The sequence below is a fragment of the Canis aureus genome, chromosome 20, assembly GCF_053574225.1.
Source record: "Canis aureus isolate CA01 chromosome 20, VMU_Caureus_v.1.0, whole genome shotgun sequence".
Taxonomy (NCBI): domain Eukaryota; kingdom Metazoa; phylum Chordata; class Mammalia; order Carnivora; family Canidae; genus Canis; species Canis aureus.
In genome coordinates, this window is record NC_135630.1 from 18837200 (window position 1) to 18856101 (window position 18902).

General features: G+C 34.6%; 1 protein-coding gene across 2 annotated transcripts in view; it reads right to left on the reverse strand.

Moving 5' to 3' along the window:
* Window positions 1–1510: 1510 nt before the first annotated feature.
* The window catches only part of HSPA4L (heat shock protein family A (Hsp70) member 4 like), a 52041-nt gene continuing 34649 nt past the window's right edge, over window positions 1511–18902 (reverse strand). For both annotated transcript variants that reach the window (XM_077861099.1, XM_077861101.1), the window contains exons 14-20: window positions 16191–16289; window positions 14849–14986; window positions 11569–11694; window positions 10941–11048; window positions 8596–8715; window positions 4853–5014; window positions 1511–2816 (exon numbers count right to left, since the gene is read on the reverse strand). In XM_077861099.1, coding sequence (XP_077717225.1) covers window positions 2625–2816; window positions 4853–5014; window positions 8596–8715; window positions 10941–11048; window positions 11569–11694; window positions 14849–14986; window positions 16191–16289 — 945 coding nt within the window. In that variant the 3' untranslated portion in view covers window positions 1511–2624. The remainder of the gene's footprint in view (window positions 2817–4852; window positions 5015–8595; window positions 8716–10940; window positions 11049–11568; window positions 11695–14848; window positions 14987–16190; window positions 16290–18902) is intronic.

Sequence of the window (18902 nt, forward strand, 5' to 3'; positions counted from 1 at the left end):
AAGAAACTCTTAAGAAATCTTTATTGCTTCTTAATGAAAGTCTAGTTAAATTATACTCTTAAACTAAGATTATCTGTTTATTCCAAAAGCCCAATTCTTTGTTTTAAAACGTAAGAATTCTGTATATTGCTAAGGACCTGAAGCATCACAAACTTATTTAGCAATCTTTTTTTTTATAATCACAGTATGGGTATCAGGAGTTGGATTCTGAAATCAAGTAATTTCTATTTTTCCAAAGTGTAGTAATCATCTTAGATATTTTTTATATATTCGGTTCATATTTGATCTTAAAACATTCTAATTTTCTGTCTTGTAAAATAACTTCTAAAATAGTGGGCTTTTTATTTTGAAGAAAAGTTTTCTTATCTAGTCTTGCATAGATTTCAGTGCAGATCAAAATTAAACTGAACCATATCTTCTACCCAAAACTGTATTAAGGAGAATGAATTTTCCTTTATTAACATATTCAATAAATAACCACATCATAAGGTTAAAGGGCTTTTGAAAATATCATTTTAGCTGAATAAGTAGGGAAAGTATACATACTATCTTTGGATGTACTTAAGTAAAATGCTCTATAACTGCAAAAACTGGAATGTTATATATCTGACTAAAACATAGAACTATATAAACTAAAGAGAAGGAACAGAATATGTCAGGCATAATTAGACAATTCAGATGCAGAAAGGGTTATTTCCTCATTTGTTCACAATAAGTTTTGGAACTATATAGCTCCTAACGAAGTGGGTGGAGATTTTCTTGTTAACTTCAAAAAAAGCTATAAACTCCCAATGTGTAGTATTGAAATATTCCTAACTTTGATGCACTTCCTGAAATGAACCTTTTTGTTCACCTTTTGAAGGAAAGTAACTGATGCTTCAAAGAAAACAAAAAGTACTTCATTACTAATGGATATGATTAGTTCACTTTTAGAGTATTCAGACAAGGTTAAATTTAAAGATGAGAAGACATTAAAAATATATTGGGTCTATAGGATTTTTTAATCCAAAAAACGGACATCTCCCTCAAAAGGGATGAATAAAAATCCCTGCAAATGCACCGCTCCATATTCTCCCCTTTCAGTGCAGACTACATTGTAGAAACAAAATCTCTCTTAAGAGAACTATTTGTGAGAAATAATGACTATCCCTAAAGATACTCAACTCTCAATTTTTACTACTTAAGAAAAGTCAATAGTAATTGTTCTTAATATAAAGGTTTAGCTTTGGGGAAAAGTGAGCCTTTCAAAATTTTAACTTAGGTTTAATCTAGTTGATTGGCATGGAACACAAGTGCCCATGGCAATATCTATGCTTCTTGTAGGTTTGGAAAGTCATTTCAGTCTGCTCCCTTATTTAAATAGTTCCAAGCCTCTGAACTGAACAATGTGAACAAATCTGGTGATGAAGCACAGACTAAGTCCTTAAAATATCTTAATTTCACAGTCCCTTGTCCCATAAAATATATATAAGCACCACCAAAACTGGAGCCAAGATCTGAACAGGTGATGTAACAGCAGGAACTATAATTTAATCACATCATATCATATTACACTTATGTAACATTCTATATTTTGCCTGTTGATATGTAACATAGTTAAGTTTATTACAAGCATTATTTCCTAAGACTTACGGTATAAGTACTTCTTTTCAAGTATTACCGCGTATTTAATAGTGTTTACCTATTTCTTAACATTAAGTAAATCAGTGATAAATGTATATAATGCGATACACATTGTGCCATTTCTCCCTACCCTGTGTTAAGATATTAACAAAATCAATTAAGAAAACCAAAACAACTATTGAAATTGAAACAAGGCTATCAACATCACAGATGCGTGTCGGAGTAGGTCAACAGCATTTCCCCCTTAACATGAGGGTATTCTCATCAAAAATGCTTCTTATCTTTAGGCTAGTATTACTTTAGCAGCAGCTGGTCTTCAGGACAAGTAGATCAGAAGTTTCAAGTGAAAATGACACTGAATTACTCTGAGAAAACATCAATCCACATTACTAATAAAAGATGCAAACTGCTGGTGTCACCGTAACATAAAAATTGTGTTTTCCCTTTTTTAACATGTGATTTAGTTCATTTATGTGATGACAACACTTTGAAGTTCTCATGGCACACCAATGAGATTATCTGTTTTAATATTTAAATTATAACTACAATAACTAGAAAAAAGTCAGTGCCTCAGTGGCTTTAAACCACATCAATCTCAATGTTTTTCAAAATGATGATGCAATTAAATCTATGCTTCTGCAACAATAGTGCAATACAGTATCCTCTCCTGAATACAGGAGTTGAGGTTTATCCAAGTAGAAGCTTTAAATAAGGTAGATTGTTGCCAAATACATATCAGTCTTGCATGTTTGATACAACATGTATTAGGAAAGCTAAAACTGACTTGTAAATCTATACTCAGCTAAAGCTTCACATAAGCAGCAATGGAAATGAACAGAGGTGCACTCAATATAAAACACTTTTCAAAACTACTGCAAAAAACAAATGACAAAAAGTGGTTAAGAACAATTGAACATATGTTGTGTGTACCACATGTAAAAGGAAGAATGGACCTTGTGGTTGCTTGCACTGTTTGAATTATGTGAAGGTGAAATTAAGACTTAGTCCACTTCCATCTCTCCAGAAGATTTAGTATGCTGGGAGCTGTCTTTTGTTGTATCTGCTTTAGTTTCAGTCCCACTCTGTCCATCCATTGGTCCATTGTGTTCACTATTAGCTTTTGCTTTGTCTTCAGCAACCTCTACTTTCGGTTTGGGCTTGTAAATGATGGGGTTACAAAAATTATCCAGGTCCTAAAGACATGAAGAAAAGTGATTATATTAAAAATACCACAGAACAGGTTACCATTAACTTTCTAAATTTCCACATTACTGTGACATTCCTGAACTTATGTTAGCTCAGTTAGATAACCAAGTTTCTTCAAATACGTCAATGAAGCATCACTTCTGGGTTAGTGCATGTTAGTGTCGACAGGGAACTCTTAAATCTTTAATAATGATACTTTGTATCTAATCTTCCTAAAAACTGGTTCCTTATAATGACAGTTTTCTTGGGCAGAAATAATTTTTAATTTATTCCTTTAAATTATGCCATCAAAAAACACCTACTTTATAAATTGATATTTACAGGAAAACAGCTTTAATAAGTGGAATTGTAGAACTACATTGAAGGAAAATGTGAATTCATGAATGTGAATGCAATTTAATAATTTAAAGTAAATACAATGTATTTTTTCTATCTTGGCTTAGTTCTTTTTAACAAGGAAATAAAAGACCATTAAAATCCGTCAAGACCAGTGTCAAGAGATTGGCATAGGGATGGAAAGATAAGGAGTTAGCATCCTGGGGGGATGTTTTAGTGGCAAACTGCTCTTACCACACTCTATATCTCATTTGATTAGGAACAAACTATTATAGCTTCTTTGCCAAACTTTCTTAAAAGGAAAATACTTTTATTTGATTAAAAAAAAAAAACCCAAAACCCTGAAAATACACTGAACTAGATTAAAAAAAAAAAAGCACCTGAAATTTCATCTTCTAGATTAACATTAACATTTTAGTGAGTATTCTTTTAGATATATGTCCATGCAGACACATACATGCAAACCTACAAATCTATGAAGATACTTCCTAGATTTATTTATACAGCGAGAGAGCTGTACATTTAGATTCTGTAATCTTTCCTTTTTCACTCAGTATGTTGTATACATCTATCTAAATAGATCTCTGTATCTAAAATTATGTAATGGTTGCAAAGTGTTGTATGGATGCTTCAATTTATCTAGTTTCTTACTGATAGGTTATTTGTTTATTGCAATTTTTTGCTAATTAATAAGCAAGGGTATTTATGTGCCTATACTTATCTAATGTTCAATTTATGATGAATTCCTAGAATTGTGATCTCTGGGTTAATGTGTACTTCATTTATTTTTTAAAAGATTTTATTTATTCATGAGAGAGAGAGAGAGAGAGAGAGAGGCAGAGACACAGGCAGAGGGAGAAGCAGGCCCCATGCAGGGAGCCCGATGCAGGACTTGATCCCGGGTCTCCAGGGTCATGCCCTGGGCTGAAGGGGGCGCTAAACCGCTCAGCCACCTGGGCTGCCCTGTGTACTTTCTTTAAATTTCTATACATATACAGACACAAAATATAACAAATTCAACTAAGTTGCTCAGGGAGAGCATCCATTTCTTCCCACCCTTGACAACTTAGGACAAAGACAATGTAAACACATAACCATGAATCAGATGAAAAAAAAAAAAATGGGTGAGAACCACCTGAGGATGAACACCTTTTCATGTATTTATAGGACATGTATACCTTCTTTTGTCCATTGCTTATCCAATGTCTTTATTCATTTTTCTACTTAGATGCTGATCTTTATTATTGTTCGTCTCCATATTTTTCATGGTGTTTTTTTTCTATGATAATCTTTAGACTGGGAAGTTTATCTCAGAAATAACTTTACCACAGAATTTTACAGTTTTCAAATAATGTCAAACATCTACAAAGTTTTACAACAGAGACTTAGAAGTCTTATCTAGTCTAGAAGTCTGACATATTTAGCAGTAAGAAATTGTCATATTGCTTTATTTCATTCCGTATGATACTTAAAACGTAAAAAACCAGCCTTGTGTATGTGACTAAATCAAGGAACAGGATGTCCTACCTAGAATCTTTTTTTTTTTTTTTTTTTTTGCAAAATTAAAAATTAGCCTTAAATTTGTTTCTGTGAGTTTTTTTGAAAGTTGAATATTTCCCAAAGTATGGCTCCCATTAAAAATATTTAATGCTTGAACACATTAAGCAGAATTTTATAAGTTACTTACCTTTGACTTTGCAACTATTTCTGAAACTTTCACCACAGGATCTTGAGTGAGACTTAGTTTGTTCTGTGCATTCATCTTACTGTTCAGCCAACTCATGGCTTCACTAATGTATTTTTCAACTTTTTCCACATCAGCAGGATCCAGATGATCGTATCTTTCATCCTATTAAGTAACAGATTTATTTCAGTAAGCATCAATTAATAATTTCCTTTTAAGAGATTTAGATTCTTACTGAATGCATGCCTCACACGTACCCACGGAAATAAGCCACATACAAATTGCATAGAATTGAAGACTGGGAGAAAGAAAAAAATCAGTTCTCGATTTTTAAAAAGAAAGGTTTTCTGAAGAAGTCAGGTTTGCCAAGAAATGCCTAGTGGACAATATTCAGGAGAACAGTTCTTAGCCAAGAAAGAAGCTGCATGGAATTGAATTTGTTAGAAAATAGAGAGAAATAAGGGAAGAAGGCATACTGCAAGCTAGACAGAAAATTCCCAATATACAGCAGAACGTTAAGGAGAATTACAGAGAATGCGGTGTTTTAAAACTGCAAAGCTTAATCCCATATGCTTCCTTCTGCTTGTATGATTACATATACGCATACTTGATCTTGAACTCAGTTTCTGGGTCTCCACATTTTCTTGAATCCCTCCTACTTCATGGATCACATCTTAAATTCCTTCTCATTCATCCTTTTATATGCCTGCTTTCAAAAAAAGTAGCCTGAACCTCTTCCCTTAACTCCAAACTCTATATCCATCTTTCAATTTGAATTTCTATTTCTAAAGACTGAAATGACCACCTACATTTCAAAGTCCTGATCATACCCCCACCTACTCTTCTCAGTTCCCCCCATATTAGTAAATGGCTGATTTTATCCTCCCAGGCCATATCTCTAGTCATTTTTGACTCCTTGGTCACATTTACATAAAAATCTGTCACCAGATCTTACTAGGTCTGCCTTTAAAATATGAGCAAATATCTGACCCCTTCAATATCCAAGGTTCAAGCTTCTATCATTTATTATTCTAATATCCCAATTAATGTGTTTCTGTATCCTTTAAAAAAGTCAAATTATATCAGTTCTTTTTTTTTTTTTAAGATTTTTATTTATTTATTCATGAGAGACAGAGACACAGGCAGAGGGAGAAGCAGGCTCCATGCAGGGAACCCAACGTGGAACTCAAACCCGGGTCTCCAGGATCAGGCCCTGGGCTGAAGGCAGCGCTAAACCGCTGAGCCACCCAGGCTGCCCCAAATTATATCAGTTCTATGGTCAAAAACCTCCAATGGATATCTCAAAGCCAAACTTCTACAACAGCCTAGTAGGCACTAGGCCCTTTACGATATGGCAACTGCTAATCCCGTTTCCATTGTTTTAAGCCACTCTGGCCTCCTTACTGTTCCTCCAACACATTCTCCCCTAGAGGTTTTGTAACCACTTTCCCTTTTCTTTTATACTTAGGTTGTCTTGAGCCCTCACCTCCTTAATTCTTTCCTCACAGTATATCATCTTATTAGTCTGCCCTTCTGACAAATCTCCTCCACATTTGGTGATTGACTTTTTCAATAGCCCTTTCTATCTGACTACTATATTTATTTTTATTTTTTCTATCTGACTACTTTAACTTATTTACTGCCTACCTTTCCCTATTGAAGCATATTAGAAATGGGTTCAATGTCTTCTTTGATGCTTGTAGTTCGAGCACCTTGAACTGATGACAGCCTGGCACATAAGAAGAACTCAAAATCTTTGAATATAATTGAAGTCTTGTCTTGCTTTGGGTATCTAAAATCCGCACACTCGAAGACTACTAAAATCTGGGGAACGGGGCCATGTAATTGCATGTGGATCTCTAATGCCAGATTTCAAATATTCTTGTTTTCATTTGTCTGCTTCCTTCTTACCTTTCCATTATCCTTATATTCTCTCTTTGTACCTGTATGGACAATTTGGACACTGACAGTAGCGGGCATATTCACAGTCAGTACCTGGATTCTTTTCAGTTGGCTGGATTATGATCTTTACAAAATTCAAAATCTATTTGTAAAATAAGTAACCTCTTTACACATTGTGTAGCAAAAAGTAGTATAGCAGTTAGGAGTCTATATGTTAACTTCGCACTGTTCAGGTTTTAATCCGAATTCCATCATTTACAACCAGTATAATCCTTGACAAGTTTCTTAAGCACTGCAGTTTTCTTATATCCTTGTGAGAATAAAGTGAGATAATCCATGAAATGTGTTTATATTCACTGTTTTATAAACAGTTTTTAAATTTTTTTTTAAAGATTTTATTTATTCATGAGAGACACAGAGAGAGAGAGAGAGAGAGAGAGAGGCAGAGGCACAGGCAGAGGGAGAAGCAGGCTCCATGCAGGGAGCCCGATGCCGGACTCGATCCCGGGACTCCAGGATCACGCCCCGGGCCAAAGGCAGATGCTTAACTGCGGAGCCACCCGGGCTGCCCTATAAACAGTTTATAAGTTATTATGAAGATAACCTGCCTGAATCTGGTGTTAGCCTCTTCTGTTTACTGATTTTAACACCAGTGGTAAAAACTGGGGAAATTATAGTGAATATTTAAAGTAAGGGTCAGCAAACTTGTCCTGCAGGCCAAATCCAACTAGCTACCTGTTTTTTTTTTTTTTTTAAGGTTTTATTTATTTATAAGGGTAGGGGGAGAGAGAGAATCTCAGGCCGACTCTGCATGGAGCCTGTAAAGCCTAAAATATTTACTATTTGTTCATTTAAAGAAAAAGTCTGCTACTCTCTCAGGTTTAGAGGGAAAAAATGGTAAGCTTAATTTTGTCAAATCTTACTGTTATGTCCAAAAGGAGAGATCATTTATATAAATATTTGAGGCTTAAAAACAGTGAAAAAGGGATCCCTGGGTGGCGCAGCGGTTTGGCGCCTGCCTTTGGCCCAGGGCGCGATCCTGGAGACCCGGGATCGAATCCCACGTCAGGCTCCCGGTGCATGGAGCCTGCTTCTCCCTCTGCCTGTGTCTCTGCCTCTCTCTCTCTCTCTCTCTGTGTGACTATCATAAATAAATAAAATTAAAAAAAAAAAAACAGTGAAAAAGTTAAGGGTATAGATTTTAGTTTGTATATATGAGAGAATATAGGGTACAGGAGATTACAAGTGTCCACTGGACTGGAGAACAAAGAGCAATCAAAAGCAAAAGAGGCCAAAGAACAAAATAAAGCCTAACAGAGTCCTGTCTCAAAGGAGGCCTGTGATAATACAAAGTCCAAGAAAACTTTTTTCACTGTGTCAATAATGAAATCCCTAAGAAAAAAATGGATTTAGTCACTGGATGAAAGTGTGATTTTAAGGAATTTTAAGATATTAAATTCACATAACTGTGTATTTTAAGGAAGTACCCTTTAACAATGATTTTTCAATTAAAAAAAAAAAAATACAGGTTTTTTTGAGAGAGAAAGAGCACGTGCCCATAAGCCAGAGGATCCCAAGCAGGCACCAAGTTCAGCATGGAGCCCAGCACAGGGCTCGATTCCAGGACCCTAAGACCATGACCTGAGGTGAAATCAAGAGTCAGACACTCAAATGATTGAGCCACCCAGGCGCCCTTCCAATAAAAAAAGTTTTAAGTTTGGTACACAAGGTTTCTGGAATTTGGTGGCACAACTACTATGAGCTGAGAATTTGCACATTGACCCAGCTCTACCATGTAACTATACACATGCCATCAGCAGCAGTGGGCCTTGTGTCTTCCGTACCTTGTTTCTGTATGCTTCTATCACTTTCATAACAAGCTGAATCTTTTTTCCCAAGTCGTTTAAAGCTTTTGGTCTCTCTTCATGTTCCATGTACCTCATCTGAATAGGCTGGCCATATTTCTGTTACGAAATTTTTTTAAAAGAAAAAGGTTATTAACAGAAAACAACTTTTAACAGAAGACAACTTTTATTGGACCTTTACATGATGATGAATAGGAAAGAAAGCTGGCCAGATAAAAATATGCCTCTCCTCTGTTTCCTTACATGAAAGTAAATTCTAGTAGTTATTTCCTTATGCAATCCTGAGATGCCTAACTAATGATTTGTATCTCTCATTTATTAAGACTATTTCTTGATTCCTCTCAAACACAAAGGCAACACTTTTAATTTCTTCAAAGTTAGGTGTTAAAAATTTACAGAATTATTAAAAATAAGACCATAAGGACAATTTGGTACAGAATTCATGTTTGAAACTTGGTTTCAAATATTTCTGTGTATAACTCTGTAAACAACATGATTACTGGGATTTCTGGATATGCAGCTTCTGTAACTTTGAGGAGGGGATGCATTAGAACAATGAATACCTATTTTATATTCTTTATCATTAAAAAAATCAGCTTATTTTAGAATTTTAGATTTTCAGATAAGTTATAAAGGAAATAATTGAGCATCAAGTACCCCTCTCATTGCTATCCTCTAATGTTAACATCTTATTACATACACTTGTCAAAACTAAGAAATCAACACTGACACAGTACTATTAACTGAACTCCAGACCTCATGTGGACTTCATAATTTTCTGTTCCAGGATACCAAATTGCATTTAGTTTATTTACATCATATTTTTATTATATTATATGTATTTTAAATATTATATTTATTTGATAGACAGCAAAAGCAGGCGGAATGGCAGCGGGAGAGGGAGAGGGAAAAGCAGGGAGCTCTATACGAGATTTGACCCTAGACCCTTGGGATTATGACCTGAGCCAAAGGCAGATGCTTAACTGACTGAGCCACCTAGGCACTCCTTATTGTAAATGTTTTTGAAAGAGGACCAAGGACTGTATTTTTTAACAGCCAACAACAACCACAACACAAAAGCCTGTGGAAACTTCTGTAACATTCACTTCTGTGGTTACTTATATATTTGGGGTGAAATAATCCGAAGAGCTGCTGGGCTTTTCAGTTATTTCTACTGACCCCAGCTACCTGGCTGCTCCTAATGCCCAAAATATATACATTCTCTTAGGGACATGGGGAGTAACACCACCTCCAAGATAAAATGTGATAAAACCTAGTTTCGCTATCATAAGCTTAGGTTTTCTAGTTGCTTTCTAATTATTCTATTTGGAAGTAATTTACTGGCATAAAGGCAATTTTAATCTTTGCAAGATATTAACACTTTTGCTTGTAAGTAACTTTTCTTACATTCCCTGCCTCCCCCAAGTCCTAAAGAGCTGCCTTTTTCCATAGTCTAGGAATCATTATCAATGTCATCTGTTTTTCCCTTGCTAGTCAGAATGGCTCAAGGACCAGCAGCATCAGAATTTCTTGGAGGCTTGTTAAAAATGCAGAATAATGGGCCCACCACCTTCAGATATATATATATTGAATCCTAGTCTGCATTTCAGCAAGAGCTCCTGGTAATTCATGTGAACATTAAAGTATTGCTATGATCTATCTACATTAAGAAGAAAAGAAATTTCCTATCATCCTTGTAATCTGAACTTAGAAGTATTTTTTTCAAGGTAGAGTAGACAAGCAGAAAGAAAAGAGTAATAATGGTCCTTTTTAAAAATCATTCCATTGACCTAGAAAAGGAGACTTGGTGGCCAGATCTATTTCTTTGTGGAAGGATATTTAAGAGCAGGAAAACTATTTTTGAATTTCTTCACTGGTCAGCTATCCATTACAGTTGCAATGTGAAAATACAAAGGGCTGTATATTACTCTTCAAACTCTTAACAGTGAAGGGGGAGAGAAGCAGAGAAAGGGTGTATACTCTAATGGATAAGAAGGGATCAGGTTCACAAATCACTTCTCAATGACATTTCAGAAATATATGGCTAATGTAAAAGTAGTAACGCTCTAATCATCTGCTACGTATTCATATCTGAAAATCCTAACAAATATGAGTATACATTATTTGATTTACATGATATTGAAATATCATGTAATATTACTGACCTCTAAAAATGCTTTTAAGATCAGAAAACACTTCTTTCTACATATATCTTTCTTTAGTATTTTGCAATATATTTATTAAAAATAGACTGCTTTTAAAGCATGATTTTTAGGAAAATTTAATGTTTTATTCAAAACTAGCATGCACTTTAAAGAATTTACCTTTAGTTCTTGAAGCTTATCCACATAAATTTGTTTAGGTTGGTCCTCTCCTTCTTCATAAAGCCAATTTTCTGTGTCTTCCAATATTGCAGACAGTTTATTCAAGTCCTAATTATACATTTAAGAGACACTGACTGAAAAATGCTCTCCTTAGAAATAAAAGTTATCAAAGGAATGTTTTTCAAGTATAAAAGAGTAAATTTCAGATTTTCTGGCTTTGTATTCATAAACATGTTTTTTACCATAGTTCTACAATTAAGAGAAATAACTAAGAACCATTCCTAAAATGGCTCAAGGAGATTGGCAACAGTAACACACATTTGGTATGTTTATTTACATAATTTGTATTAACATTGTCAAACAAGATTTTTTCAGTCGTTTTTTCAATATTCAATGTTTTTTCAATATTTTCAATATTTCAAACAAGAGAGAGTGGACTGGGAGGGGGCAGAAGGAGAGAGAGGGGAGGGAGGGGCAGAGGGAGACAGACAGAAGCAGACTCCCTATTGAGCATGGAGCCCATGAGATCATGACCTGAGCCAAAATCAAGGGTCAGATGCTTAACTGACTGAACCACCCAGGTGCCCCTCAAATAGTTCTAATAAAAAATTATAAAATTTAGACTTACTTCTTGAGTGATGAATTTTTCATAGACTGTGCCCAGCTTGTCTCTAAAATCATATACATATTCTTCAACAGCATTCTTAGCATCATTTCTTTCTTTCTCTAATTTATCTTGCATTATCATCTTCCCCTATTCAAAATGTTTAGATTAGTTGCTATTAAGACTATGCAGGAGAGTCATCAGGGAAATGCATATCAAAACCACAATGAGATATCACCTTATAACTGTAAGAATGGCTAGAATCAAGAAGACAAGAAATAACAAGTGTTGGTGAAGGTATGGAGAAAACCCCTCATGCAGTGTTGGTGGGAATGTAAATTGGTGCAGCCACTGTGGAAAACAGTATGGAGGTGGATCTAATAATTCCACTATTGGGTATTTTTCCAAAGAAAACAAAAATAATTATATGTATTCACCCCCATGTTTATTGCAGCATGATTTACAATAGCCAAGAAACAGATACAATCCAAGTATCCACTGATAGATGAATGGATAAAGAGGGTGTGGGCCGTGTGTGGGTAATGGAGTATTAGTCATTATAAAGGAAGAAATCTTGCTAATTGCAACAGTATAAATGGACCTATGCTAAGTGAAACAAGTTAGACAGAAACAAATACCATATGATTTCACTTATATGTGATCTATAAAACAAAACAAATGAATAAACAAAGAGCAAAGATAGGCCCATAAATAGAAGTGATGGTTGCCAGAGGGGAGATGGGTGGGCGGATAGGCAAAATAGGTGAAAAGGAGTGGAGAAACTGGAGATACAGGCTTAAAGTTATGGAATGAATAAGTCATGGGGATAAAAGGTACAGCATAGGGAATACAGTCAATGGTATGATAACAGTGCATAGTGAGAGAGGAGAGCCACACTTGTGAGCATACCATGATGTATATACAGACTGGTTTATCGCTATGTTGTGTATCTGAAACTAAAGTAACATCGTGTATCAACTAGACCTCAGTTTAAAAAAAAATAATATGCATTAGGGAAATGCAAACCCAAACTCCTTCATACCTACTAGAATGACTATAATCAGACATGGATTATAAGAAATGGACAGTGTTAGTGAGGATGTGAAGAATTTTTAACCCTTGAAACATTGCTAATTGGGAATGTAAAATGCTATAGCTGTTATGTAAAACAATTTGTTGGTTCCTCAAAAAGCTACACAAAGAATTACAATATGACCGGCAATTTCACTTCTAGGTATATAATCAAAGGAACTCAAAACAGCTATTTGTATGCTAATGCTCACTAAAGCATTATTCACAATTGCCAAAAGGTAAAAAACGAATGGTTAAATAAAATGTATATATCCAGTGCAATATTATTCTATTATAAAAAGGTATAGAGTTCTGATACATGTTACAATACACATGAACTTTGAAGATATGATGCTAAGTGTACAAAACCAGATAACAAAGGACAAATATTTTATGATTACATTCATATGATTTATCTAGAATAGACAAATCCACAGAGACAGAAAGTGACCAGAGTTTATTGGGGGGTGGGGGAAGGGAAGAATAGTAAGTTATTAATGATGAAAGACTCTCTGGGGTTATGAAAAAGTTTTGGAAATAGGCAGTGGTGACAATTGCACAAAATTGTGAATTTAATAATGCCGCTGAATTGTTGTACACTTCAATGAAATAGTAAATTTCAGGTTATATACATTTTATTAGTTTTAAACATTAGTAATGTGTAATATTACAAAGGCACTGAACTGTACACTTTAAATGGGTGAACTGTATGTTACGTGAATTGTATCTCAATTTTGAAAACCCCACATAGACCATGTCATTGTACATACCAGGATTCAATTCCCTGGCTCCCCATTTACTAGTTTTGAGATCACAGGAAGGTCACTGAACCTCTAAGCCTCAGTTTTCTTATCCTAAAACAGAATACAACTAGCTACCTCTTAGGGATGTTAGTAAGATGGACATATTTCACATAAAATTTTAGTATTGTGGCTAGCACATAACTCATCCCGAATAAATATTAGCTCTGGGAGAAGATATAATACAGTGGTTGTGATCTTGAGCTTTGAAACAGACTACCCAGATCCAACTCAAAGGTACTCTCTGGTCATGGATGATTTAGTCCACCTGTTCCTGTTTCCTCATCTGTAAAACATAAACCTCTAACAGTACTTATACCTCACAGGTTTGTTTTGAGGATTAAATGAGACCTCAAAGTCTCATGTAAAGAGGCTAGAAAATATTATTGTTATAATTAAAGCAAAGAAAAAATCTGAGGATTGTAAAATATGATTATTGTTATAATTAAAGCAAAGAACTAAAGAATCTGAGGATTGTAATACCCAAAATTTTCACTTTAACAGAAACATAATGTTTTAAACAGAAGACTACAGTGCACTGACATTTGGAATCTAAAATAGTGAGACATTTAAAACCTTAAGAAAGATTTTATACACAAAGTTTGCCAGAGCAGCGCTTGTCTACAATTTATTTTGGCAAATTTGGGGAAATTAGTCTCAAAACAAATTCTGAATTACTCAGGTCTTCAGGAATGCTTGCTTTACCTAAAATGCAGCAATGCATTTTATTAGTTAATAAATAGACAAAAAACTGTAAAGTCAAAATCTCTTGAAGAATTCCAAGAATAATGCACTCTGATGGGAGAATATGGGGAACTTCAAAGAAAATTGACCTCCTTTAACAACAGCCAAGCCTGTAAAAATAACCACTGCTTAAATAAAACTTTCAAAAATAAAATTACTTTTTACACAACTGCTAGTCAAGCAACAAAACTCTTCAAGAGACTGTAAAATTAAACACATAGACACATAAAGAAAATTTCAAGAATGACAACAGATCTTAAGAAGTACTAAACGTAAGTCAGACAAACATTTTGAATAGAGCCTTATCTTTAAGAACAACACATTAGAAGAGGGGAGCTGTTAACACTTCCCCTTAGACTGTGTTGGGTGTTAGTGTTAAAGTCAGAGTAACAAGGGGGTAAGAATCAACAGTATTAGAATGGTCTTTCTTTATAGTGGAGAAAACGCATGTTTTTTCACATAGCTCTGATAAAAGCTACACTGTACATGACATTAATATAGCTCAGTATTTTGTCCAAAATAAAGTAGTTCAATTATTTATTTAATAATTCCTTAAGTTATGGACTAGTTCCCAAAATTGGTGGCGGTGGGGGTGGGGATGGGGGTGGTAGTGGTGAATAATCATTGACTTCTACAAAAATTTCAGAATACACTACCACTTATTTCAACATCACCTGAGATTTACATACCTCATTTTCAATGTAGCTGTTGAGAAGATCTTGGCCCAACTGTCTACACAGGCTGCTCTGAATAGGCAGATCAATACTCTTGACTTTTCCTTTTTTAATGGTCTGGTTTAATCGATCTTGTTTGTCTGAGGGAGCTGACTGCAAAGAGAAATGCAAGAGAAGTACAAATTTCTAAAGCCAGTTTGAAAATAGATTTAAGTGATTTCAGATGAAACAAAAAAGTAAAATCAAAACTATTACCATCTATTTTACGTAATACTACTTTAATACGGGTAGTATTTTATACTCTGTGTACACTAAATCTTTTAATATAAAAACTACTGAGATGGAAATGCAAATTAAAGCCACAATGAGATGCCACTTCAAACCCATTAGGGACAACAATAACGAAAAAAAAAAAAAGGAAAATAACAAGAGTTGGTAAGGATATGGAGAAACTGGAACCCTTATAAATTGCTGACAAGATTATAAAATGTTGAAACCATCCTGGAAAACAGCTGGGCAGTTCCTGGGTGGTGAAACGCTATAAAAATTATTGTAATAATAGTTGCAAAACTCTGTATTAAAAACCATTGAATTGTACACTTAAAATTGGTGGACTATATGGTGTGTAAACTGTATTTCAAGCTGTTAAACAATTAAAGCCAAAAATATCAAATAAAATTAAAAATCCAGAAAAAGACTTAATTGAAAAATAATTTCAATTTTTAAGTTATTGGAGAGCCTAGGATTTGAAACTGAATCTTTATAACCTCTGAAGAAAATCTGTACTTCTAACCAATATAGATTCAATTCTGTTCAGGTTAGAAAAACCTGTTGAAGATGGTATTTAGAGCATCTAGGTCATTGGGTTAGGGTCTCTCCCTTTTATTGGCAAGGACTGTCTCAATAAAATAATGACTTTCAATGAAAGAGTTATCCTTTAAAGTTTTACTTTCAAAAATATTTTGCACAAAGGAAAATATTTTATGATATGCAGCAAAATGCTTAATTTTGAGATGAAAGAAAAAAATTTACTGTCAATTTAAGTTTTCTTCACTTAGCTTATTCCATTTCCTATTTTTCTGGGATTACATTGTTTTTGAATAGACAAAAAATTACTGAAAAATGCATTTTTTTTCCTACCAAGGAGATAATTTTACTTATATTGTTAGGGTTCATTCTTTTTAAAAATCCTCTATAATTCCCTGAATTGTATTTATTCTGGTTATAGGCTTCTATACTTTTCCACATTACTAAGATTTAAAATATCAACTCTATTAAAAGCATGCAATATAAAGTAAATATATTACTCAAAACATCAATCTCTAAAAGACACAATCATAAAAATAGTAAAACACACCTTTGTTTTGGTTCCTGTATGATCGATTTCCTCTTCTGGGGTATGTTCAGCATGGCATTTTTGATGCCCTCCTTCTTCTTGGTCAACTTGCATTTTATCCTGGATAGAAAATATGTAATTGCAAATATTTGTATAGTGTCTTCCTTTTTTTTTTTTTTAATAAGCAGCATCTTAGTGTTCAAAACTGCTTTGTAATATGTGAACATAGTACAGTAGAAGGTTTTCTTTTTTTTTCTTTTTTTTTTAAACTTTACTCCTTTTTTTTTTTTAAAGATTTATTCATTTATTTATGATAGACATAGAGAGAGAGAGAGAGAGAGAGAGAGAGAGAGAGAGAGGCAGAGACACGGGAGGAGGGAGAAGCAGGCTCCATGCTGGGAGCCCGACGTGGGACTCGATCCCGGGACTCCAGAACCGTGCCCTGGGCCAAAGGCAGGCGCTAAACCGCTGAGCCACCCAGGGATCCCAGAAGGTTGTTTTTCAAATGAGAATACAAATAAACAGATTAAGGAAAAGAAAAAGACCTATTTGATGCTATGTGAATAAATGGTTTCATTCAGCTGTGGCCAAATAACTGCAAAAAAAGAAAAAAAAGAAACTGTTCTCAAGTTAAATTCAACAACCTAAATTCACAAGGATAAGCTTATGAAAAAAAAGAACATTAAATTTGACAAATGTTTATAAAGAACTTAATGTGGGAAAATAAAAATAAGATACAAAATATGTGTATTACATAAATTCGGTATTTTTTAAATGTAGTAAAATACTCAGTACATCCAAACTTTCAAAGCAGATGTCTCTGTTTATTAAAATGTAAACTTCAAAGATTTTTTAATGTCTACAGGACAAACTTTCAATCAATAAGACTGTTAAAATAGATTCTACTTGGTAAATAATCACAAGTAATAGATTTTCTGGGTCTTTCTTAACCTTATTTATGACCATCCTCCTAAAAAGAAGCAAGCTTGGAATTCAGCAATCAGTATAATTTAAGTCTTCTAATATATTCAGATTATAATATATAAAATATAAACTACCTTTGAGGCTATCATAAATAGTACTTATTTGTGCCAAAGAGAAAAATAAGTTAGACGATAATTTACACCAGTGTTCTTTGCAGTTAAAGGGTCAATTATTTCCGGGATGCCTGGGTAGCTCAGTTGGGTAAGCAGCTGACTCTCGGTTTTGGCTCAGGTCATGCTCTCAGGCTCCTGGGATGGAGTCCTGCGTTGGGCTCCACCCTCAGTGGGAAGTCTGCTGGAGGATTCTCTCTCTCCTTCTGCCCCTCTCCCTGCACGCTAATACATAAATAAATCTTTGAAAATATTTTTTAAAAAAACAAGTGTTTCTGATATTCCACTCCTCACCACCTCCATAACCAACTTCCAAATATACAATTTCCCCTACCTGATTGAAAAGAGGTGAAAAAAGTAATATAGTGGTGAGTTAGTGTAATGAAGAAGGCACACAATTCTATTTCATGTAAGACTAAGAAAAAAATGCTGCCAATTAAGTAGCCAAAATCAGTTAGCATTTTTAACTTTATACTTATTGAAAGAGCTCTTCTATTGTGTTTATATCTCTAAAAGATAAACATATAAAGTGGTTAAGGTATTTCTAAAACTTCACATTCATAATCCCACTCTTTTAAATCAGTTAATGAAGTATTTTTCTACACAATATTGTCCGCTGTGCCATCAATAGCATTAGTTACCCAGCATTTGTTTAAAAATTGCTCTAATATGGTCTCTAATATTTTCTTGTAAGCCACTGATACCTATTCTTCAAGTGTTTTCTTTATCGTACTAAGGAGTCAGTAGATTGTTTTCAGACAACCATGACTCAAAGCCCTTCCATGAATGGTCTTTAATTTGTTGGCAGAAATGTCAAGGTGCCATTGCCAAGTCATGCCACTGGGAATAGCAACCAAATTCACACATGTACAGGTGATGAGAACTGTATCATGATAATTGCCATCAGCAACAGTGAGTAGAGAATATGATCATCTGCAAGACCTACCCTGATTTCAGATATATTAAAAGTGGAAAGCTGTACAGCTTACAACTTATTTGAGAGTAACTTGAAATGATTTAAGAAGGTTCATACAAATATCCACAGTGGGGAAACTGAAGAAGTGCTTCTAGACTCTGGCTTCTCTAATAGATTTTAAATTCCATGAGGGTTGAGATCATTTTTTTGTTCCCTGCTATATCCAAATACACATTCTAGTGCTTATAGTTACTTGATAAATAAAAAGCAATTAAGAATAAAATCCACAGGTGCCTGGGTGGCGCAGTTGGTTAAGTGTCTGACTCTTGGTTTCAGCTCATGTCATGATCTCAGGGTCACGAAACTGAGCCCCACATTGGACTCTGTGCTCAGTGTGCAATCTGCTTGATATTCTCTCCTGCACCTGCCCTTCTAGGTCATGCTTTCTCTTTAAAACAGGTAAGTAGGGCAGCCCTGGTGGCCCAGTGGTTTAGTGCCGCCTTCAGCCTGGGGTGTGATCCTGGAGACCTGGGATCGAGCCCCAAACAGGCTCCTGCATGGAGCCTGTTTCTCCCTCTGCTTGTCTCTCTCTCTCTCTCTGTGTCTCTCATGAATAAATAAGATCTTTAAAAAAAATAGTAAGTAAATCTTTAAAAAAAAAACCAAAAGAATAAAATCCAGAATCATTATCATGACCTATATAAAGACTTCACTGGATTTGTT